The sequence below is a fragment of the Dicentrarchus labrax genome, unplaced genomic scaffold, assembly GCF_905237075.1.
Source record: "Dicentrarchus labrax unplaced genomic scaffold, dlabrax2021, whole genome shotgun sequence".
NCBI lineage: Eukaryota > Metazoa > Chordata > Actinopteri > Moronidae > Dicentrarchus > Dicentrarchus labrax.
In genome coordinates this window covers 9,594,997-9,620,298 of record NW_026136709.1, presented here as the reverse complement: position 1 = coordinate 9,620,298, position 25,302 = coordinate 9,594,997, and the positions used below count along the sequence as shown (strand labels likewise).

Sequence of the window (25,302 nt, the reverse complement as noted above, 5' to 3'; positions counted from 1 at the left end):
GCACAGATTGGAGTGGTAATGATAACCCTGAGTCTGGGAGGCTGGCTGTTAATCATATATGATGTGTTTTCCATCTTAATGTACAGCAGCGACATGATGCTACCACCTGACCAGAGAGATACTACCATTCTTTGTCCTACCAATTACTTTGTGAAAAAAAAGAACAATTTTAGCTTTGCAAAAGTTAATTTGGAAATAGTCTTCAATATTTTCTCTTGCCTTTTACACAAAATAATGATGTAGCTTCAGTTTGTTAAGGCCTCTTCAGAATTAATGTATTACTATGAATGAGGAGTTTTAACATCATAAAATCTACATGGCCTGTAAACTCTCTACAATTAAGCACTTCAGTTGAAACTCAAGAAAACAATACAAAGCAGCACTCATCCGTGTTGCTGTGGAAATGGTACAGTAAAGTAGTAAAGTGAGTAGGAGGCCACCTGAGATGCAAATCTAAACTCAAGAAAAGGAAGAAGAAGCTTTGTAGAGGAAGGCGGACAGAGGGAGCGGTAGGCCGTGACCGGATACACAGGAACCGCTGTCACATAACAATAGAACCCTCAGCTCCTGAACAGGAACCCATAACAGCAACACAGGAACACCAGGAGAGGAGAGGAGAAGCTGAGTGCTTCAGTAGCACGGGAGGGGTCGTCTAGAGTCAGAGGGCAACTACTGGTCTATGGTGTGTGTGTGTGTGTGTGTGTGTGTGTGTGTGTGTGTGTGTGTGTGTGTATGTGTGTAATTGTGGGGTCACCAGAGTCTTCCCAACCCCCCACCCCCCATAACCTCTACTAAAGAGCAGTGTGGTCAGTATGTGTGCATTCATGTGTAGTGTTGTTTTTGGCGGCCGGTTTTAATTTTAGTTTTAGTCTAGTCTTTGTGTCAAACTGTCATTTTAGTTTTTATTAGTATTAGTCACATTTTTACTCTTTTTAGTCTGGTCAAGTTTCAGTCGACTAAAAGTCTGAGCATTATAGTCTTATTTTAGTCAGAATTATCCATGACTATTTTCGTCTAGTTTTAGTCGACGGAAACTGATGACATTTTAGTCTAGTTTTAGTCAATGAAAATTGTATTTTAGTCTCTTTTTAGTAATGCAATTCTATTTAACCCAGTTAATATAGTACAAGTGCCTAGTATAGTATAGACAAAACCAAAATTTTCACAAGTCAAACAAGGTTATCTTATTATTATATTATTGTTACCTTATAGACTCAAGAAAACATTCAATTCCAGACACGGAAGACGCTCTGATTTGAATTTACAACATATTTATTTTACCTACCAAACATGTAAGAAGTACACACACATAAATTTAAATAAAATTAATAAATAAAATAGCTTCAAATGACAATGCCAGAAAAAATTGATATTACATTCAAGTTTAACTTTTCCTTTCTTTGTGCCAGACTTAACTTTGTTTCTTGAGTTGTCATAAACGTTAACCCACCGCAGCTGCATCTTCTAAATAATGCCGCAAGTGGGGATTGAGGAAGTGACGTCGCCTGCGTCTGCGCAGTGCGCTGATGCAGCCCCGAGACTCAGGAAACAGAAATATTGCAAAATAATAATAATAGTGAGACAAAATAACGTTATAACATTTTGTCTCGTCTCGTTTTGTCAACAAAAATGAAGAGCTATTTTAGCAGAGTTTTTATTTTGCAAACCACATTTAGTCCTGTTTTTATTCGTCAACATTGCATTATATATTTGATTATAGTTTTCGCCACATGACCACCATTTACGTTGCCTCTCGTCTCGTTTCCGTCACGTGATAAAGGTTCGTTGACGACGATATTTAGTCATAATTTTTGTTGACGAAAGCAACACTATTCATGTGCATGGCCTGTGTAAAGTGTGCATTTCTGCACTATGTCTGAGCACGTGTACACCGTCATGCACATTCGTAAGTGTGACTACATGCACACAAACCTTTCTGCGCGCTTGCACGTGCATGTCACATTAGAGTGGCTTCTTCAATTACAACGGATGGAGTTTTTTTAGTGGACAGCGCTGAGGGCCCCAATGGCCCCAGGCGATGGCAGGCAGGGAGGCAGGCAGGCAAGGACAGGAACGACGTAGCAGCAAGCACAGTTTCCACAGAGCATTAGGGAGCTCAATATGAGATATGACTGCAAAGGCTACATGCCTGTGTTCCTGAAAAGGTCATGGACTTTGCAGGGCAGTAATGTGTGAAAGCGGTACACAGTGGTTAAAAAAGAAGAATGAAAGAAAACAGATAAAGATCAAACACCTATACACTCTCACCTCGTTCTCAGTCCATACATATAAGATTTTATGGATGTAAATACAAAACCTATCCATGCAAACTGACCCATCCCATTCCAAGTATAGTGCCAGAATCAAATGTCTCTGAGGATTCACCAGCCAACTGATATTTAAACATAATACCATTTTGAATTATGATTCAAAAATAACTAGAGAGAGGGTTTAAGCTCTTGGATCCAGATACTGAAAATGTATACAATGCGTCAGAGACGATAAGATAGAATTTAAGGAAAAGGAAAGAGTACACATATAAAGAATGCAATATAAAACATCAATAAGGTGCAAATACAACATTTTTGATGCCAAAAATATATGCTATATACATGCTTATTGACGTATATGAGCATAGACTTTCATTCAGTGACAACAACAACAGCAGTTCTTTTAAAAACTCTATTCAGGGCTTTTTGTGCACATTTACCATGAACCCACTTCTACCTTAAATGAGCTATGGGAGATGAGTTGAGTCTGTTCCCCGCACCCTTTTTTTCAGTCATCATTGTTCTCTATGATACATGTGCCTCTTATTTGACCTCTGTTTAGCACCTGCTGCTGGGAGCAGGAGGACATACGCAATAGCCATACATATCTTTCTCAGGAGACCAGGGCATGTAAGGGCATGGTCACAAGAAGAACTATTACCAAAGTCTCAGTGGGTCTACAGACACAAGTAATTTTAACTGTTTAACAAACAAAGGTTGGCAAATAGGTGATCACTATTAACCTCGCAGGGCAGCTGGACTCACAAGATCACACGGACATCCATCTTCCTAGGCTTAAGCTGTCCGGTTGTGTCCGAACCACAGTGGTACCAGACCAATCAGCATCCTTTGAGGAAATACTGACAGCTATAGCATGAGCGACTTTTTGCCTGTAAACAGCAATGGTGGCTAAAGAGGTTAGCTTATGCTGCAACCATCAGCTACATCAGAAGTAGATCATTTTTTGTCATTGAAAGAAGAGCAAAGAATGGCACTGAAGGCTTTTCTCATTGGAAAAGATGTGTTTGCTCTTCTCCCGACTCACTTCGGTAAGAGTTTGACTGCGTTATATGGTTCATTGATCTGATTGGTTGAAGTTTGCCTATGATAGATGGTCATAAATGGTTCATCCAATCACCAACAAAGAAGAAAGCAGCTTTCAACAACAACTTCCCACATGATTCTGTGTAACAAACCTTCTGGTGCAGTCAGGTTAAATCACTATGACTGCGCACTAATTTTCTATATGGTAACAATCAATATCAATACTCTACGTTATTGTCCCCTCTTCTTGGGTTAGAGTATGACTCATAGGCTCTGCTTTGGATAATTAATATTCTGAGGACTTTTATTTATTTAAGAGTTTTTCGAGTACTGTTACGTGTTTTGCAGTCACAGAGGAAATAAATTCCTCTTGAGTGGAGAGCCTTTTCTGGCACCTTTACTGTCTTATAAATGCTAGCAATTTCTAGCTTTCTTTCTCTAGCAGGAGAGACGATGGCATGTGTTCACTGTATTTGGTTTAACTGTGAAGAAATCTGATGAAATGTGATCATTTGATTGACTTTTAGTGATTCATTTGGGGTATATAAATTACATCTACCACCTTGTTTTGTTGTATCCAAAAACAGGTGTTGTTTTGGGGTCATAATATAATCAGGGACTTATTTTGTATTGATAAATGTCAGGCAAATTGATCATACAATGCATAAACCTTAAGCTCACTCCTGTTTTTGTTTAAATTCCACAAGGTTATGCAGCATTATAATGTCTCATCCCATTTCTAAACAGGCCCACAGTTCCAGCAGTAGATAGAGAGAGAGAGAGGAGAAAGTGTTCCAGTATGAACTCGTCGGTGTGAACAGTTTAATTACAGGGAGTGTCAGCCCCATTGCTTAATGTGTCCCTCACAATTAATCCAGGGAGAGGATGTCATTATCTACCAAAGCCTGGGCCTGGGCAGGCTTTTCTGACGGAGGGAAAAGAGGGAGGGAATGAGGGAGTGAAAAAGAGCCAAAAGAAGGAAGTGCCTTTAGTGAGCAGCTGACAGTATGGTCGACCTCCGTGTCACACAGAAAGGATCAAGCTAAGATTCTGGGAGATTATTTCAAAATATAATGTTCTTCAAATTGACACTTGCCTCATGTGACTCAACGTGGACGAGATTTTTCCTTTAATTTCTTCATAATATTAAGCTTCGCCCGTCAGCTGTCAAAACATGTCCAGCTGGAAGAAGTTAGATTGACGCCAGGCTTTCACCACTTTGAGACGCTTTTCCGTCCTTCCCTCCTTCTCCTCATCCTCTACCTCCCCTCCATCAGGCCAGCTCCTCCTAAGGAGTCCTGCCCTGTTCCCCTGCCATGTTCCCCTGCCATCCCATAATGTGAAACAGAAGGCAACAAATTGGACTGTTGAAGAATAAGAAAAGATTTTAGCAGGAGCTCTGCACAAGCAGAAGAAAAATTAATGTGACTCATCTTGCGCCAGAGGTTTTCACGCCCAAACCACCTGGCTCATATCTTTGGTGTGGTTATAGAATGTAGCTTAACCGAAATGTTTCATTGATTGATGCTACATGAGTAGACCATGCAAACATTGTGGAAACAGAAGTTAATTATGTCAGCTGAAGAAATGTTACACAGCACGTACCATTTGCAGACAACACTTTGCGTGCACGCAGCGGCCATCCTGTATGTAATGCTCACTCAGACACACATACACAGATGCATATGCAGCCCCTGACTCCACAGAGGTTTTACAGCTTGAACTTGACAGATCTGATTCTTTGTGACTGTCCGTCGTTAGTCACTTCTTTTCCCCTTTCTCCCTTCCTTCCCTTTAAAGAGTTTGACCTTGGCCGCTTCCTGCGGCCCGGAGGGGATGAAGAAGGTCTGGTGATTGTGACAGGTGTCGCGTCTTAACAGCCCCACATGACATCCCGAGGAGAGATAGACATTTGGAAGGTTTTTTTTTTCATAAGGGTTTCAGTCATAACCTTAAAGAGACAGTGCATGTCAGTGCATGTGTGTGTGTGTGTGTGTGTGTGTGTGTGTGTGTGTGTGTGTGTGTGTGTGTGTGTGTGTGTGTGTGTGTGTGTGTGTGTGTGCGTCTTACCACTGATTCCCTGCTCTCATTTCGGTTATTGGCTTGGATACTTATCACCTCCAGCCTCCAAGGCCTGATTAGGTTGAAGCTACTCCAAAGTCAAATTTTGGATATCAAAGGCAATACTCAACTTTGGCATCTGTCTGCAGCATCTTAATATGAAGCCTGGGCTCCTGACATTTTGAGCACAACGTCTTAAAATATGTTCCATACACTGAGAAACTGAGAAAATACGTTTTCAAAAATCATGGTGTAGCCTTTAAAAATACTAAATAGTAGCAACCTAGGTTTCAATAGAGGTATGTACTTTATTGTGCATGCACATGCTTTATATTTTCTTCATATTAATCCTATATTTTATCTTCTTGCAAATATTTCAACTGACAAATGCGTTGTCAATTTGCAATACTCTCATCTATCTTGGTGTTGCAGGTTTGAGGTTCCATATTTGCAGGTGTCATTTGTGAACAGGCATTATAGAAGAATTAAAACATGGGGTACACATATTTTCCTTCCTTAAATAAAGTTGCAGGTAAACTTCAATCTGCTCCAGAACAAACCTGGAAAAGTGATCTCCTTAGGGCCCAGGGTGAGTCAGACATGGTGTGGAAGTAAAAGATGGGTACTATGAGTTGTTTACTGTAGGCTGGGAGTAGGCTTTATTTTCTGTTAAGGAGATTAGTAACAGTGAATTATGCATATCTTATTTTCTGGATTATCTCAGGCACTCAGAGATGCTATCTCACTGGATAATCTCTTTTAAAGTTGTTCGGTTTATTCTGACTGTAAATATAGTCATTGTTGCTTGTTTATCTTTTTTCTCGAAGTCCAATTTGGTCTGTGCTACTTTTGGATGGAGTGTGTTATTGCACTTTAACTATGATTACTCATGTTGAAATATTTATAGACAATGATCTTTGCTTTATAAGCACAGTAATGAGAGGAGGGTGGATGAAAGCTACTGTAGCGTACTAGCTATTTTGTCACTCTGTGTGTTTGTGTTTGTGTGTGTGTGTGTGTGTGTGTGTGTGTGTGTGCCCCTGCATGCAAATATGAATGGGTAGCCTGTCTTGTCCAGTGGTGCGTTTAACCAGACACAGACCTTTGCTTCAGCCAAATCAGGCCCAACGCAGACAGTGTGCATCCATGCCATTTTCAAGCTGCTCCAATTATATCTGCCGACCGTCCACATATTGGCCAAATTTACAATAATAGCATATCTATTTCCATCCTAATGGCTGACATTGCTTGGCTTATCCATGCATGTATGTCGGTGGTCTTTTATGCTTCATGGTTTAGTCTGTTCCCAGCCATGTGCAATGTGCTGTATCCTGTCTTGGCCTTGTATGTGTATGTGTTTCATGAAGCCAGTGTGTGCTTCCATATCTGCATGCGTTAATATCTGTGAATGAGCATGTGCATTTGTGACCCCTAACGTATAAAGCTTATGCATCTGTACTACAGTATACGTGCCTATTATTTCAAATTGGTGTGTGAGCATGCGAACCCAGTGCATGTGTGTTGGTGCATGTATCCATAAGCCTGTGTTGCATGTGTGTACCTACATACAGTCTGTGTCTGTGGTATGAACCCAGTGCTCAGCAAACGGGCCTCGAGCCCGGGCCAGCTCTGACAGACAGGGCGGCGGCGGTGGTGGTGAAGTGGAGGGATTGACCCTCTATAGCTTAGAGAGCCTCTGCACAGTACACACTCCTCTCCCCACTCCTCCCCCACCTCCCCATCTCCCCACAACCCTCCCCTCCCTCCCCCCACTCCCTGCTGCCTAGCCCCAAGCGCCCGCAGGCACTGGAGTAGCACGCATGCGTTGCCTCACTGTGTGAGGCTTTGTCTGTTTGTGAGCATGGATGTATATGTGTGTGTGTTAGCATGTAGATGAGTGTGTATGTGTGTGCGCGTGTGGATGAGGATCTGTGGACAAAAGAAGCAACCATGTCTACCTCTTCTCTCAGTTGGCAATAATCATTGATGCTCCTTTCTGCTCTATCTCTGCTAGTGTGCCCACTGCATTTCCATGTTATGACTGCCTTTTGTTTTGAAATGTACAGAAAAATCTATTTCAAATGGTAGCAATTAACAATATTACAGTGACAATATAAATACAAAAGATAGGCTATTAAAATCACTGTTCATTGAAATCAGTGTTTAACATACAGTAGCTTTCATACAGTGGTTAACAAAGTTGCTATGAGCAAATAAGCAATTAAGGCATATAATTCAGATTTAATGTTTTAAATACTATTCACATGTGAAACTTTTATGACAGCATCTGTAAGCAGTTTCCATTGCCCTGATATCATATGTGCTTGATACAAAAGGATGATCCTTTCCCTCTAAATCTTTAGCCATTTATTAATGAAAAACATCACGGACACTATTAGGCCTCATCCATTGCCATGACCAGTTGACTAACAGGCTCTTACAGGTTTGTGTGAGGGTAGATGATCAGGAGACAGTTCAATTCTATTGTGGACATCCATTTTAGAATTATAGCTTGTTATGAAAACTATGGATTCAATGTTGTCCAGTGTCTGTGGCTGTGGGCTCAGGAGACAGAGTGGGTCGTCCACTAATCAGAAGGTTGTTGGTTCGATCGCTGGCTCCTCACGCTGCAAGGGTCCTTGAGCAAGATACCGAACCCCAAATTGCTCTTGATGCTGGGCATCCGTGTATGTATGTATGTGTGGTGTATGTATGTGTGTGTGTATGAATGTGAATGAATGAGTTAGCTACTGTTTGTGATGGCCTTTGCCATCACTGTGTGAATGTGGCATGTAGTGTAAAAGCGTTTTGAGTGGTCAGAAATCTAGAAAGGTGCCACACAAGTACTGTCCATTTACCATTACCATTTAAAATAATATAAGAGACCTGTATCAATTAATTTTTCACTGTTATGCCCTTAACGTATGTACAGTGTGGCAGTTGGTGTAGCACTAGACTTGAGGACATTCCTAGTTCTCCACTTCATAAACCCATGCATCCCTGTCTGCTGCCAGTCTGTCCTTTATTAATCTGCTGCAATAGTCCATATGGTGTATCCCACCAATAACAATCAGAACTGCTCAAAAATGTATCCCAATTAGTTCTGAATGTTTCCTGACTGACTTTGCCAGTGCTCTTGTGACTCAGATTTGGTTAATCCTTGGGACAACATCAGGAAACTGGCTAATATTCAGCTGACTTGGCACTTTCACAGCATCTGTGTGCTGTAAATACTTGTTTTACATAGGAAGCTCTAATAAACATACACCGACTTATTATAACATGCTGGTACCAGCCCATGAAGCCAAGCCCATACACAGTTTTTCCTCAGTTTATTTCCAAACCTACTCAAGCACTGTCCACATCCAAATTCCCATGCCCAGACCCAGCCATACTTCACTCCCCCTGACTCTAATTCTAGCCCCTCCAGGTATCAGTACTAGTACTCTTCCCCTCCTCACTACAGCTATAAATCTGTCCTCAGCCACAGCACAAGTTCCACATCCAGCTCCATTCCCAATCCGTAGCCCTTTCTAACTGCCAGAACCAGCCCATTCCAAGTACCAGGTGCAGAACCAACACCATCCTCAGTTTTCTCTCAAATCTAAACCGGCATCACCCAGAGCTCCAATCTCTTCCCTAGTCTCAGTCCCAACCGTAGTCCCAGCCACAGCCGGGGCTTCCATGTGCGACTGACACATAAATAACCAAGCCTGTCCGCCACCCAGGCAAATTCAAATGCACCTGTCAAAGTGATGAAGCACCCGCCCGCAGGGAAGCATTGTTTACATTTTCACTCCACTCTTCGCAAAAGTGAGATTCTAATTATTTTCCCACTGTAAATTAAAGCCAAGTGGGACAGAACTACAAACCAAAATGATCATGGCGGTGGCAGGAGGAAACCTCAGCCCTCCAACGTATGAACTGCGTGAAGAGTGGGAAACAGCTGAAGAAAGCGTGTGGGTGGTTGACGAAAGGAAGGTCAGCCGCTTTTGTCTATAGGAGGGGAGATAGCGAGAGAGACGGAGAGGGGAGAAAATGGAGGTATAGCATTCACACAGGCTGTGTAGCAAGTCTACTTCTGTTGTGCTCATTACAGGCAGGGTCTAGAGAACTTCAACCAACTGGAATACATTATGCCCTCACATTTCATACATAATAATGTGCCAAAAATGTGCTGCATTATTTTTCATACCAATGGACATGGAGCGAGAAAGAAAGACAGAGAGAGTGAGGTAGAGAGATAGAGAGAATGAGAGAGAAGGGAAAGATTTAATTAGTCCATGGGAACATGCAAATGGAAGGTAAAATTAGACAGAGGAAGGGAGACCTGGGGAAGAGAGAGTGCATGAATGGTAATGATGGCTATCTAGTTTGGATCAATCATTAAGGGATCACGGGGACTGACAGGCCTGTTCGTACCCACGCCTTAGGCTCCGGTCCTGGACAGTCGCCAGCCCGGCTCAGTCTGCCTGCCCATTGAGACGTTTCTTTCTCTTCTGCCTTCAGTTCAGTCACACGCACAAGTGCACACACACACACACACACACACACACACACACACACACACACACACACACACACACACACACACACACACACACATACATAATGTACTCATATATCATACACAATTGCAAAAAACTTACTTAGGTGGACACACATGTCTACCATTTCCCCAATAAAGGCTACATGTTTAATAGCTATGGATAACTCACTCAGGGGCCTTGCTAGTTTGTGTTTAGTAATCAGTGATGCATCCCCCCTTATCCCCTTATGGTAGTGTTTTCAAAATGGTGGATTAAAGCACACATTACTTGACTACGGGTGACTTGATTTGTTCCCATTTTGACACTGTGTTTTGATTATCATCTGAAACTAGCAAAGTTTTGTGCAAGGTCATAGGGTAAAGTTTGGGAAGTGTTTTGGTTGTCAGCAGGGACATGCCGGATGGGGTCACAGCGGAAATGTCCTTTTTTAATAATGGTCAACCCTAGACACTGTGTTTATATCGACATGTCACAAAATGGAGAAAAATGTCAGACTTTGATATTTGTGACAGTCAAGGACGTGTGAGATAAAAATATAAAATACACTGTACCTATCCCAGACATAGCTTTTACTAGACCAGTCTATCACCCAGTGGAAAATTACTGTTTAATTCCCAGAAACGGTCTGCCCTCTTTTTAGCTCTTAGTTGCAAGTTTAAATCCTAATTTAGGTTTGAATATGGGTCACTTTTTAAATATAACACAAACGAATATCCCTTTTAGAATGTAGTGCATTTACCCTTTTATCTCTGAGGCAGTGATGCCTATTTTTTGGCCTCAAACTAACAAAACAGCAAAGGAAATCCAAATCCATCTCTTGACACTTTATATTTGTACACACTTGAATAAAAATGATTGACAGGTCAGTCAAATTTTATTACAAGTCACAGTGGATTTTTAGAAAGAAAAGCTTTCCACAGGCGCCTGTATTTAAGTACTGACTGCTTTTATTCTGCATTCATACGTGGTATGGTATGATTCGGTAGGTGTGAAATCGCATCTTCTCCCAGAAAGACAGACAGACTATATTTGTGAACCATGGAGCCATGTCTGCAGCTGTGCCATCCCCACTTCCTGTGCCCCTGTCCCTCCCTCCCATTCTCTGTGTGCATTTGCGGTAATGTCTACAAATACTGAAATTTATGTCCCTGCTGGAAAACATGGTTTGCTGTTTATAGTCCCCCGCTAAAAGAAATAAGGCCCGTCTCTCCTGATGCAAGTCAAGGGACTGATGCAGACTCTATCAGATTTCTAAATACAGACCCCAACAATAAATCCTGGCTTGATTGGGTTTGAATTGGGTTAGCTCACTTGAATGCTATCTGCTTAACCCACAGCTGGCCTGTCTGCTCCATGCAGGCATTGAACCTAAATCAGTCACTTAGTGCTATCAAATGGAACAATGGTGGAGTGGAGAGAGCACTCAAGCTAGGGCTAGAAGCCAGGCTAGCACCATAACGCAACACAACAGACCAGAACAGAGTAGTGAAGAGCAGACAGGCCCTCTAATGCTCCTTTCCTTTTTGTGTCTCAGGAGTGATGCATCCTGAGAGCCATGGTGCATTGCATGAAATGGCATCACCCAAACCGAACACACAAACACCTTTTCAAGCTTTTGTCTAGTCTTGTCAACTGGATTTCACGTGCTAATTAGCGTAGGATGGTGGCATGGCTAACATAAAAAAAATCTATTTTCATGCAAGCCAAAATACATACACATGCATACCACACAGGGAAATTTAAGCAGGTGTGTTTAACCAAAGTGACTTAGAGTACAGAGGCTGAAGCCATGGTGTTTCTATCACCACTGTACAGCTTGGTTTATACAATCCTGGACTGGGGCCTTAACCGGGTCATAGGCACACTTCCTGTGACCAGCACAGCGGGAAATGATGTTTTCTTACCCAGTTTTTTCGGGACTCTCAATGTGTGATCTCTTAGTGTGTCACGAACAAGCCAAAAACTGCCATATATGAAGGTCTTGGATTTTCTGCACACATACTTAAAATGTATAAAAAAAAAGGCAGCAAATCAACATACACACACTATCCAAACAGACTGATTGCTGCCTAGCAGAGGTGCTGATTACTTAAGGAATTCAGGTAATCAGTTTCCCCCAGTGTGGGCCGAGGCCAAGCTAGAGGCAAGGCGCAGTTGAGGCGATTTCACTAATGAGCGTCTTAATTAGCATTGAAGAGATGCATCCCCGCGTCCCCACCTCCCCCCTTACACACATGCACACACACACACACACACACACACACACACCTTCTTTAAATGTTCTTGGCTAGTCTTCTTTTTCTCTGCACTTGTGACTCTTTGACATTTTGACAATGAGGTCCTTTCTACTCACGGGGCTGTCTGTTTCGCAGTTTATGCAGTGTCTCTAATTACGAGGGGGGTAATGGCTCCCACTGTTTTCTCGGTGAAGTGCCTAGAGTTGTGTTTGGCTAAGCGTTTATAAGTGTGGGGTGACATCGATACACCACCAAATTAAACCTCTCCTTCAGCTTGACCCTGCCACTCATGGCCCGCTGAATGAGTTTGCCTTTTTTTCCTTTTTCTGTATTTTTAGACGAATCATAATTACGCAGCCAATTAGGGGGTCACCTTGAGTTTTACAAACTACTTGAAAAACTTCCTCCTCTTTGTGACTCTGACTGTGTGTGTGTGTGTGTGTGTGGCTTAGAGTGTATGTGTGTGGACATGTGGTTTTAACTGGTCTGTGGTGTGAAAGTTAAAGGTCCAGTATGTAACATTTATGAGATTCCTAGGTATGTTTTAGTGTATAATCACCTGAATATAGGAATTGTTATGTTGTTACCTTAGAATGAGCCATTGTTATCTACAGACGCTGAGGTCGCCTTGCTGAACTGCCATGTTTCTACAGTAGCCCAGAACGGAATAAGATAGGAGCATTTGCTGTTTTTTGCACATTTTGCGGCCACTATAGTTTCTCCTTCGTGTTTGTAAGGGGAGGGTAAAGTGAGTGAGTTGGGATCACATAAAAAGTCCTTTTGTTTGGCAGTCTGGAACACGTATTTGGGATTTATGCCAGACAAAACAGGCTCTGTCATAGTTTCATTACATTTAATGTGTGTGCGTATGGATTTACTACTTTGTGTTATAGTTAACATGATGTATACGATCTACAGTAATCCATGCGATCAGACATTCAAGCCTCCGCCAGCAGACACTATCAGAAAGGCAGAGAGCTTCCATGATCTTCACACATGGATGACTTCAAGTTACATGACCTATATAACATGTTACACGCTTCGCTTGCTCCACGTGTCTCACCCTAACACAGAGGGGCAGCGTATTACAGGTGTGTAAGCCCCCAACACACGCCGCACACACACACACACACACACACACACACACACACACACACACACACACACACACACACACACACAAAGAGTCATAAACAAGCCTGCCACCAGGATTATACATGTATACATGATCACAAACACAACCTGTCTCTTTACCTGCCACAGATCAGGCCCCAGAGGACTCATGCACTACTAGGAATTAGCGCGCTGATGTACTGTGCGCCAGTGGTGCTTATCTGGTGGCTGCAGTTGTATGTAATTAAAATGAACATCTAACCGTTTACAGGTACAGGTACAGTTCAGACTGATTTTAATATATACATATTAACACAGGTTTTTGATATTGGGTTATCTCAATAAAATAGAGTTACGGAAACATATTTTTGTGCCATTTGAGGATTATACCCACAACATACCTGTAGCAAGCGCTGAAGAGTATTTTCACGTTTGACAGGATTGATAGAAAGATATCGATCTTTTTGAAAACTTCCCTTTCACATACATTATTCTCCTCATTTTTAATCCATTTGTTTTTTGTCTTCTTGGTTTGATTTTCCAACAACATAAATTGCTAATGCAATACTATTTAGCAGCCCACTTTAAAGACTTAGATAAGATATACCTTTATTAATCCCCAGTAGGAGAAATTCAAGAGTTTACAGTCCCTGCTCACAATATGTCATTATCTTCCTTCATTTTTGTGCTTGATTAGGTGGCAGTCTATGACTATATCTGGACTGCGGAAGACCCCTTGGCAGGTTCTGCGGCCCCTAGTGAAAGCCCAAGGGAGAGGGCACCCTTACCAGATGGAGAGACCAGCACACATGTGGCAGTCTACACCCTGTACTTGAGTGGGATGAAACAAAGATACAGGCACTTCCTCCGACAACCGGATGGAGCTATCATTGAGGTGGGATATCAACATGTTGCATACAATGTGTCCACAAAAAAAAGAAATTTTCACAGTATACTGGAATTTACAGTAAGTACAAGGTCACTTTCCTTATTTTACCTGTGAAAGTTTTATTTGACAATATTCAGGGTCAATTCTACCATAGGATATTGACAAAGGGATTAAATGCAATTTATTATCGGAACATAAATACAGAGAAAGCACATACCTAAGCCAAGGCAGAGAAATGAAGAGAGGAGGACAAAGGGAGGCAGAGTAAAAGGGTGGAGAGATGGATTTGAGGTTCACAAACCACTCCCTCCTTCCCTCTCTCTCTCTCTCTCATCCTCTGAAGAGAGGACAGAAACAGATGCTATAACTAGTTTATTATTCTGCTTTCAGAACAATAAAAAGCCAACAGTACAGCTCTGTGGTCTGAAAGGGTGAATAACAGCGACGTTTTATTTTTTTCCATGGGAAATTATTTTTTATTTTCAAACAGGAATTGACAGGATTTACCCTGAGAAAAAAAGTCAAAACAAGTTCATCATGCAAATGAAAACTGCTACCAAAAGTCAACAAAACTCACCTTTTTCTTTGTCTCCTCTGCCCTTAACAACCATTTACAATCTGTATGGCATAATAAAAATTCTAGTGCCTGTTTAACACTGTGTTATGGCTTATGATGGGATGTAATTTGAAACAGCACAAAAATAAGCAGACAGTGCTGCCCAACTTTGCAGTGCATTGTGATTATTCTAACTTATATTTAGCTCCTCGTCCTCCATGTCCCTGCAAGACAGGCAGGTCAGAAGCAGACTGATTCACAGATTGTTGCCTAATTAAAAGTAGTGCTTTGTGACAACTGCTGCAGTAGCAAAGAGTCATTCCTTTCCTCAATCATTCTGTCAGTCGCCCAAGAGCAACCTGGATCATCCCAACAAAATGAATATTTTGAAGTTTGAATGTCAGAGGACTGAGGAAGGAGGGGGTGATATGCGCTAACAATTAGCTCTGAGGCTCTTTTGCGTTCTAATGGTTCTCCGTCATAATTTGAGTGATGGTGAGCTTATGTGAGTAAACACAGAGCACGGTATATTTATTACTGGTGTCGGTGTGTGTGTGTGTGTGTGTGTGTGTCTGAGTAGCCTCTAGACCTGTGCATAGCAGATGAGACATCTGGGGGGATTGTACAGAGCCAATCAGCACACACTCGTTGACACAGACAAACACAAGGATCTACACTTACTGTGGGAAAAAAAAATTATGGTATACACAAAAACCTACAACAATCACGTGACACAAATTTACAACACGCGTAACCCCAACACACAAACCTCAGCCCAGTGAGGGTAAAAGAATGAATTCCAGGCATCTCTGCTGTGCTGACTCTCCATTCTTCAAACTGTGAAGGGAGTTTCATAGAGGCCACCTTAAGTGAAAGATAGGTGTTACTGTCCTTGGGAAACACATTCACACACACACTTACTCTATCTTTCCGTTGCTCTCTTTTCTCACACACACTGTCTCCCTTGGGTGTTGCTGTCTGTTCCTTGCAACTTAACAGGCAGGGACCTCCAGTAGCAAGAGATGCCGATGGCATCCTCTTTCACCCGCTGGTAGTGGGGAGCGATAACGCCGATGCTCAGCATCGCTGAGAGAGCACTGTGCCATTCCCCTTCGCCTCGCAGCACGGACCCCCACTTTACATATTCAAAACTAATCCTCCCCTGAATATATAGACCGGTTTTATGTATAGGGAAAGATCCAGGAATCACCAAAGGGCATCCCCAGCACTCGGAAGAACACTTGAGCTGATTTTATTAGTGCTTTATATAATTCTGGCAGCGATATACACACTGCGACAGGGTGCTGTGTACAAACTGGCCTTCAGATGTAAGGTGACAGCTCCTGAGAGAGAAATAACAGCTGTGCAGACACTTCTACAAAAATTAAATAGATAAAAAATATAGAATGAAATAGAAAAAGGCTCTAGTATGAGATGCAGTGACCACAGTAATGCAGAGAAGTCCCCCTCTGTTCTTAGATTTATGACATTTTAAAGCAATTTTATGGGTTTTCCCGTATAGGCTTATTACTTTATTCACTTATCCGAATAATAGCATGTTTTATGATGATGTGGTTACACTGCTATGTTAGCAGACAAAGTATTATGTAGCATGAATCCTGTTTAAGCAATAAAAACTAATGTAATTTGTTTTACTTTAAGCCATATATGCTGAGGTTTATTTGACATTTTCACACAGGCATCCTTGCAGCATATCAACATATCATTACTTTTGTGATAACATTTCAATATAGGATGTGTACTATGCACAAATAAAATATTCCCATTATTATTATTATTATTATTATTATTATTATTAGTTGCAGTAGTGGGATCTACAATATATTCACTGTTTTTTTTTTTGTATTTTGTTTTGAAATCTTGATCATAAGTGACAAAAAAACTTTATTTGACTTTATAATAACATGACTGCATCCTCTGTCCCAGTTAGTTAAATGACTAATCCCGTTACTTAAGAAGTCTGTTTCCATTTACTGAGGAAATATTGATGGATGGCTCATTTCCTTTAAAGAGCTATTTTTTCGCAGGCAGTGTCTTAGACACCAATGCCCCGGAGGACTTACTCCTCCCTTAGACTAACATGACCACAGCTCCAGGGGCCAGCAGCTTTGCATAATACCCTCAAATTTACACCCAGAATTTGTCTAAACGAACACCTTTAAAAAGCAAGTCCTGGAAGAAGTGCCCTGAGCTATAGACACTGTTAGACACTGTTTGGAAGGAACAGAACAGCGAGGTGTGTCCTGTTTGATTTCCTGGATGGTGAGAGTCATGAGAAACTTAATATTTCTGTTGTTTATTCAGCCATTATTGAACCACCTATGTTGACTGAAAGTTTTTCTTTTTCTTTCTGTGTTGCATCGTTAGCAAGAGTAGGGATGTTGTGGAAGGAGTAAATTCTGAGTTGTGAGTGTGTAGTAAAAAATATAACGATAATGAAGTCTTTATTGACTTGCATATTGAATTCTGTTTAAAGAAAGTTAATATTAATGATCCATCATATGCTCTCATTCAGTGTGTTGCCCAAGGCATGTGTCTGTAATATTGACCATGTTGAAGAAATCTTCCAGCTGAATCACAACAATACAAAAAGTTAAAGCTATGTTCCCATCAGTGTGCTCCAATAAAAGACATTAAAGGTAAAGTGAGGTGTTGGTTTTCAAACACTCATTACCTATAAACAGATGTTCCCCAGCTGCCAACTCACAAAATGCAGTGCTGACAACAACTGTTCGGGCCGAAATTATGCAGGGAAATGCAATCTATATAACCTAGGACCTTCAGAGAAGGCCTCATAACCACTCTGTCTGAAGAAACAAGATGGCTGATGAAGAAATTAATGCAGGCAAAGTCATTATCTTCCCTCCTAAAACCACAGTGGGTTTATGTCCCCCTGTGTCGTTTTTTTCTCCGGGGCTAGCATTTAAGTGTCGATGGACTTATAAAAAGATAGGACAAGCCAACTGTGCTCCTTTTGTCTCCTTTCCTCCATATGGGAGGCAGCAGCATATGCAAGAACTGGCTCAGCTTCTGTAAAACTTCCATTAAAGATGCACAACTAAGGCTCTGCCAGCTTGAATATTACCTCTCTGCGCAAATTATTTATGGCTCGGAAAAAACGCTGATGATGAGCATCTCCAGCGACTTGTATAAATAAAAACACTTTTCTCTGCAATTTTGGCTGTGCTTTTTTTTTCTATCCCTATCCCTTTTTTTTAGGTAGGGGGCTTAACCATTTGTAGAAACAAAAGGTATGCAGTTTATTCACATGGTAAGGTTTTAACTGTATTGCATTTAGTTATCTGCATGGTTTGTATAATAAGGAGAGGTTATCCCCTTATAATTTGTAGATTTTTATTTATATATTTTTTAAACTGTGACAAAGCTGAGAAATACGATGATGATGACTAATAATGACATTGATGTTGATGAATGGAGATTATTGAGAAATGGTAGGCAGTAGCAATGCAAAGTGGTAAAGAGCACAGAGCGCAGATTGCTGTTTCATCAGGGACACCTCATCATCATGATATGCCATCAAATCTCTCATTAACAAGGACCCTTTGTCTTGTCGTTCCATGACTCAGCCCACCGTCCGTCTGCGCATGACGACCACTCTTCGCCAGACCAATATTGACCTAATTTAGCATGCAGAGAATATGAAGAAGTTAACCTTTCGAAAAAACACCTTGCAGCAACATTAATTGACAAACCGCATCAATTCTCCCTCCTACCCCTCTTTTGTAATTACTCTGCCACACGTTTGATTGCCGCTGCGGAGCTGAGGACCCACGCTTCATTTGCCGTGAGGTCATCGGCAGCCCTCAGAAATATGAATATGATTTATACAGGAATTGAGTTTGCTCTGTATGCTGTGTCTGTGTGCTGTCTTTTCTATGTATTGTGTGTGTGGCTACAAGAGACACAGACAAGGAGAGAGAGAGGGGGGGGGGGGGGGTGTCCTTGGCTACGTACTGTATGTTGCATGAGGAGATTAATGCCTCCCTGCCAGCCATATCTGCTTAGCAGGAGGACTTCTCCAAAGTACACCGCATGTAATTATCTGGCAAGTTTATACTAGTTTAAGATAAAGAAGCACTCTGTGGAAAAATTTTTTCAAGTTTGCTCAATTGCTGCTCTCTGTGTGTGTAATTTGCAACTTTAGAAAAGTGCCAGCCTACCTTTTAGACATGACTACTTGATGCTGCTGTTATAAAATATAGTTGTATGGAAAGAATGCAGAACATTTCCAGTCATTATTTATGCACCACAATTTCACTGAATGTATTTATTTATTTTTTTATATATTTTATGATAAATATATTTCGTTTTTTAAAGAAAATTGACAATGTATCACGGTTCGTACCAGTGAGATTTAAGTTGTATTTCATATCACTATACATAAGTAGGCCAACCCAGAGTTGTGAGAGCTGTTTCCCCTCTGGGACGAGAGGTAGTGTGTCATACAAAGTCTCCATTTCTGCTTCTCCTCCAAGTTCACTCTAAGCACCAGGACAGAGTAGAGACTGTGCATGACAACACTACTCGCAGGCCTAGAGGAAAATAGCAGTTCTCCTGCCAATCTCAGTCACTGTCATCCAAGTTCAACCTGTACTTTGAGATGCTTGATACATTTGCCCCCCCAGGGATCTCCTGAAACAGTTGGGTTTAACACTGTTGTACTGTTCATTTATTGTTAAGTTTCCTCGCTGACTCTCCAATGCATGTTTTTTTTTTTTTCTGAAGGTGATTGGTGACGTGGAAGTGGTGGACAATCCAGCCAGGATGATGCCCTGCCCGGGTCAGGGCTCTGCCAGTCAGAGAGAGGACAAGGAAGGTGCAAGTGCTCCACAACAGCTACGGAAACGGAAGAAACTATTTGGGAGTGAGTGGTGCTTCGGCATTAAAAATGACCTGTGTTATTGTCGCAGCTTGCTCACAATATTTGAGAGCACACAAAGACAAGTAAACGTTTGGTAGTCCTTGTCACCTTATCTCACACACGTGATGGTCTTACGTCCACACCTTTCTTATCTGCTGATTGTTTGGCAGAATTTACAGTTTCATGCAACGTTTTTTTTCCCTCAGGGTCCCGCCGTGTTGAGCCAGTAGGAGAAAGTGGGTGTGGCTCCAGTTTTGCACTGCAAGACCTCAACCAATGATATCAAAGCAAAGGAAGAGATAGTTGGACCTTGAAGTAAGTCATCCGATCAACCGTCTGTTTTAGTCTTTGTAATATACTGTGCAGTTCTTGAATAATTCAAATATTAAAAACAGAATTGTTGAACAGTTGCTCAGTTGAAAGGACTACCTTTTTAAAAAATGCATGTGTGTAATTATTTGTGTAGTACTTCCTGGGTACTATACCTTTAAATTACAGAAAGAAAACTCTTAATATTGTCAAAAAATTAAACGATGTAAGGTTGAGTCACAAGATAAACAATAAAGTAAATTATATTGCTCTTGCATCTCTTTCGAGTAAACATGAATAGTATTTGTGAATTGATAAGCTATTGGTAACCTAATAAACAATGTTCCGCTACTCTTCTAATGAATGCAGGTCGTTAGGTGTTCAGCGCTGCCTCAACACAATGAAAAATGAAGATTCTAAAAGTCACTAATCAGAACACGAGTGATAAAATATCAATATTGGCCTCACATTAAGCAGGATAATATTCAGGCCAGCTTGATTTGTATTGAATATGTGTCTGCTAGCCGGTGCTCAGTGTAATGAAGTGGCTCACAAATCAGGCCATAATGGCTGCCTACTTACACATATTGCTTAATTAAAGGTTGTGAGCTTATTAGCATGTGTCTCTGGCACAGGGTGCAGGGAGATGAGAATCGGGACTGATGTCATTGAGGGCCAGGCTTTTAAAGGTTTTATAGATAGCTAACCTATCATACTAAAGCCATAGCCACCCCCCACCCAAAATCGGATCTTAATAACCTGTCATTTTCATTGATGATGATTCCCCTTTATGGGCAGCCATTATGGATCAAGTTCTTGGTCTTTCTGGATGGCGATAGCGGCTGTTCATGCTTGCCATTATCAGGAACACACCTTACTTTGGCCTTGAAGTTGCTCCTCACCTCCATGTTTAAAGCATTGCATTCATAGCCCAGGGGGGGCGGTGGCGCACAGTGCATATGGACACACACACACACACACACAATGCATTCACTCTCACTCATACACACTCATTCAGCCACAGGCCTTCGCAGCCTAAAAGTCCCCATAAAAGGAAGACACGATTAAAGAAAAAATTAGATGACATTTTTGGATTCACCAGTCCATCTGTAATACAAAATGAGGAAAGCACAACATGTTGGCATAATTCTACAGGCAGTTCCATCTCCACTGTGTGCAAATACTCAGCTGATAATGACATTTTGTTTATTTTGGTGTAGTGTCAGCATTGGCAGGTTTCTGTTGTTGCTTCCTGTCCTTCTGTCTGCCTTTGAGACTAGCCAGAACCTATAGAGCTAATGCGCTCCAATTAGAGATCACTCCATTAACAGTGACAGTGCTACACCCCCCAATTCAATCAGCCCCATAATGAACATTAAGCAGAGACCCGGCCTTTCAGAGATGACAGGGACCTCTTCTCCTTCTCTCCATTTGTCCTACCTTACTACCTCTATAGTATACATTTTTTCCCCTTTTACCCAACTTCTGTTCTTTTTACTTTCTCTGTGACTTTCTTTAATAGCACAGTATATGTAGAACATGATGTTGGTCTGAACAGCGAAATATTATTCCTCTGGTCTCTGTATCTGTTTTGATAGGTTAATACTTTGATATAAATCTATAATTTTTGATGAATGACTTTTGTTTCTCCTCCTGCTTTCTCTCTCGTGTGATGTTTTCTGAGAGTATCAGCAGCTTTGCAGTTCATCATCATCAAAACAATGCCCTGTGCAATATTCTCCAACTGGGGGCAGAGGGTGCCGATACAGAGGGGGCAAAGGTATTTCAATGGTTCAAATATTTGATTGTTAATGACAAACACCATTTCACCACAATTTAAATTTCAAATTGATCCCTGGGAGCAATTATTTCTGGGGGAGAGAAACACGCCGCTAGGTCTCTGCTACACACATTTGCTGATTTAAGTTAAAAGAAAACCTTTTTGCAGAGCTATCATAAGGGAGCTGCAACTTTTTGAAGTGAGTGCCTACATCTGCTTAGAGCCAACCCAACCTGGGGATGTTGCTGGAGAGTGAGAAAAGAGGGGAAAAATAAAACATAAAAAGAAAAAAATAACACTTTGTCTAATTCTATATTTATGTAGCCCTCAGCTGGAGGTATTCACATAAAACAGTTTGTATTCAGAAGTGCTGCGGTGATCGTTATGCTGCACATTGAGATCGGCAACTCTTCGGGCACAGTTGGCGGGTGCAGCTCAGCCTGATTCATTTGAATTAAAGTTACCCAACTAAATAAAAGGGATTCATATTCCCACTTTTGCTGCTTTGTTTTTTTTTTCTTTTCAAACCTTTTTCTGATTGTTTTTTTTAAGCGGACCACTGAATCATTTCTTTTGATGAAGAACTTTGTACATTTACTGTCTTTGCATACATGTCTGTATTTTCTATTTACCCAACTTCATTTATGGCACCTTTTTGTTTGATGTTGAAATGTAATTATGTCTTGTAAAGGAGTGGGAGAGCTTGGCGTTCTGATACTCTTTTGATCAGAGAAAACCTTCGGTATAATATCCATCAGGGAAGTCTGGCGTTACATTCAGCTTAACTTGTGGGTACCTCAATCGTATGTTCACATTACTTCTCATCTATAAATAATATTTATTTTGCTGAAAAATATCATCTGAAATATTAAATAAAAGTCTAACTTTTTTCAAACACTTTAGGCAATGTAAAAATCTCAACTTATATATATTAGACATAGATATTTTCCATCTTTGGATGTAAATAAACACGTTACAATGCTCTCTTCTTTATTACATATTTATTTTTATACAACGTATAATTTATACACAGAAAAACTCACCTCGGCTTTATGGTTAGGCCAGTTCAATGAAAGGTCTGGTCTAATCAGCTCAGGAACACATCTACTGATCCTCTCCTCTGTGACATGAATTTTAGTCGTCCCCAACTATGCGCAACCTGCACCACCCGTGTGTTGGTGGCATTTATGTCACTGTAGAACAATAATATGCAAAACAGATATACATTCCAGACCTCTGTCAGGTTTTTCTGCCCAAGCTGTATTCTTCTCCACTGACCCCTAACATGATTTCCTGGTGCTTAAACCGCGGAAAAAACACACACGGTCGGGGTGTGCGGAGATGTCAACATCGTGCCATATTTCTGTGGCATCTGGATAGATCATGTGCCTCTCTGCACACATATTTATTTATTTTTTCTCTTCCAGAGCAGTGTCAGGGAGGCAGATGTCCTGCTCACAGGAAAAAAATAATTTGCGGTGAAAAAAAAAGGGAGGGGAGGTGGAGGGAAAAATATATGAATATGCAAATCTTGTCACAGTGTGGAACCTTGTAATGAGTGGGAAATGTTGTCGCCATCTTTCATTATGCAGAGGTCATTGCTTAATGCCAGGCAGCTGGGCCCAGCTTCTTCTCTGCTTCACCCCCCTTACACACACACACACACACCCCAACCTCTCCTGTCATCTCACAACAACTTGAACCAAACTGCAGCCTGGCACGAAGCAACACAGAGGTCACACACACACACACACACACACACACACACAACACACATTGACAGACACACAGGCACAAAAACACCTGCATATTGCTGTAGATGAAAGGAAACCTTGAAGCGTCAGTTTTGTTGATTCTTTTTTATCACTTCACCCTAAAGATTAAGACTATTCTTGACTTTCTTAAGACACTTACTGGATACATTAAAAATGCACTGTTAGCTTAGCTGTGATGTATACTACGTGTGCACACATCACTAGTCACAGAGTACTCATGTTTGCACCTGCATGTTGCATGCACTGTTCGGGAGAACTTTGCATATATATTAAACCTCACTGTGCACTCAAGCTCTGAGGAAATGCAAAGTGAGAATATTAAAAAATTTGACTCACATCAGTCCATCAGGTAGAACTTGTATGGATGGCTGCGTGAGAGGGCTTTTTTGAGTTGAAAGTTCAAAAGTAGGCACAGCCAGCACCGATCACGTTGTAGTTGTTGTTGTTCCTTGCTTTTCCTTTTGATCAACCCTTCCGTGTTTTGTAGATTGCTGAGACAGCTCACTGCTGTTCTGTCTCCTCTCGCAACAGCTTTCCTGAAATTTCCGCTGGCGTCTGCCCGACATTGAGCTATGGGGCTAATCATTAGGTAAACCCGTCTCCCTCTCTCTCATGCACTCTTCAAATAATCCTGGGTTTGAATGCTAAAAATGTAATGAACTTCACGGTTCATTGTGTCTGACATTGCTTAATTAATGGGTGCATTTAAAGTACATAGGGCCCTGGTAATTGATTTATATGCATGATTTGCACATACAGCTGTTGGTTCCTGTAGGAGACTCATCACTCAAAAAGTGGCTGTGCTGATGATAGGCTGGCTAGGTAATATCATGATGTTCCGTTGGCCAGTCCAGCCTTTGGGAAAAAAAGATCAATTTATATCTTAGCAAATCTTCCTTATAATTTTGACTTGGGCATTTTAATATCATATTTTCAACCAAACACTTATAATACACTCAGCTCAGCAACCTTTTGCCTCCTGTAGCATAATTGAATAAAATGACAGAATATAGTTGAGAGAATTTATTTTCATTAGGCTATGCATGATGATGACTGTTGGACACAGTCATTTCCATGCCACACAGAGCAATTAAACCTCCTCACGCCAGCACTGCTTCGGCTTGGCTGTCTCTCTCTATCAGTCTATGTGCCTGGTCGCTCCACACTGACAGCTTGCGTTACTGCACCTGCCAGGGCCGAGCTGGACACAGGCATCACCATCAATAATGCCAAGGCAGTCTATGGATCTGTGAACTAAGGTACACATCATGCATTGGACATATTGTGGGTTTCAATCCGCCTTGAAAGCCAGTGCGTTTAAATGGATGGCAGAAAACACTCCTCCGAATCTGAATGAATGCTCTGTATTTGGTTTGTTTAGGGAATAGAAACACTGATCTGAGACAGTATGCAGTATGAGTGTATCATGATGCAGGTCGTTTTGGCTTAAAATCCTCAGTCAGCCTAAAACTTTCTGGATTATATTCATCAATACACTTTTTGACTAAATAAAGAGTGAAAAAACAAACAGTTTTTGTATTGACCATTTGCAATGGTTTTATAATTGTGTAGACGCACTAATAAGAAGTACTAATAATTTCAAACATCAGAGCCTTTACTTGAATATTTGTTCTTTCAATAGTCGTGTTCAAGGGTCACTTCACCTACATTTTTGTTTTATTTGCTGCCAACAGTTTTCATTGGGACTACTTTCTGTCAAAGAAAAAGTCCCTATGAAAATTGTTTACTGAAAATGGCTTTGAAGTTTTGAAGTCATTCTTTGAAGCTGTGAGCACCACAAATTAAATTCCACTC

General features: G+C 41.1%; 1 protein-coding gene across 1 annotated transcript in view; it reads left to right on the top strand.

Moving 5' to 3' along the window:
- The window catches only part of ofcc1 (orofacial cleft 1 candidate 1), an 83,543-nt gene extending 60,936 nt beyond the window's left edge, over positions 1 to 22,607 (top strand). The window contains exons 23-26 of the mRNA XM_051410848.1: positions 13,973 to 14,170; positions 19,488 to 19,626; positions 19,830 to 19,938; positions 20,302 to 22,607. Coding sequence (XP_051266808.1) covers positions 13,973 to 14,170; positions 19,488 to 19,626; positions 19,830 to 19,903 — 411 coding nt within the window. The 3' untranslated portion in view covers positions 19,904 to 19,938; positions 20,302 to 22,607. The remainder of the gene's footprint in view (positions 1 to 13,972; positions 14,171 to 19,487; positions 19,627 to 19,829; positions 19,939 to 20,301) is intronic.
- Positions 22,608 to 25,302: the final 2,695 nt, after the last annotated feature.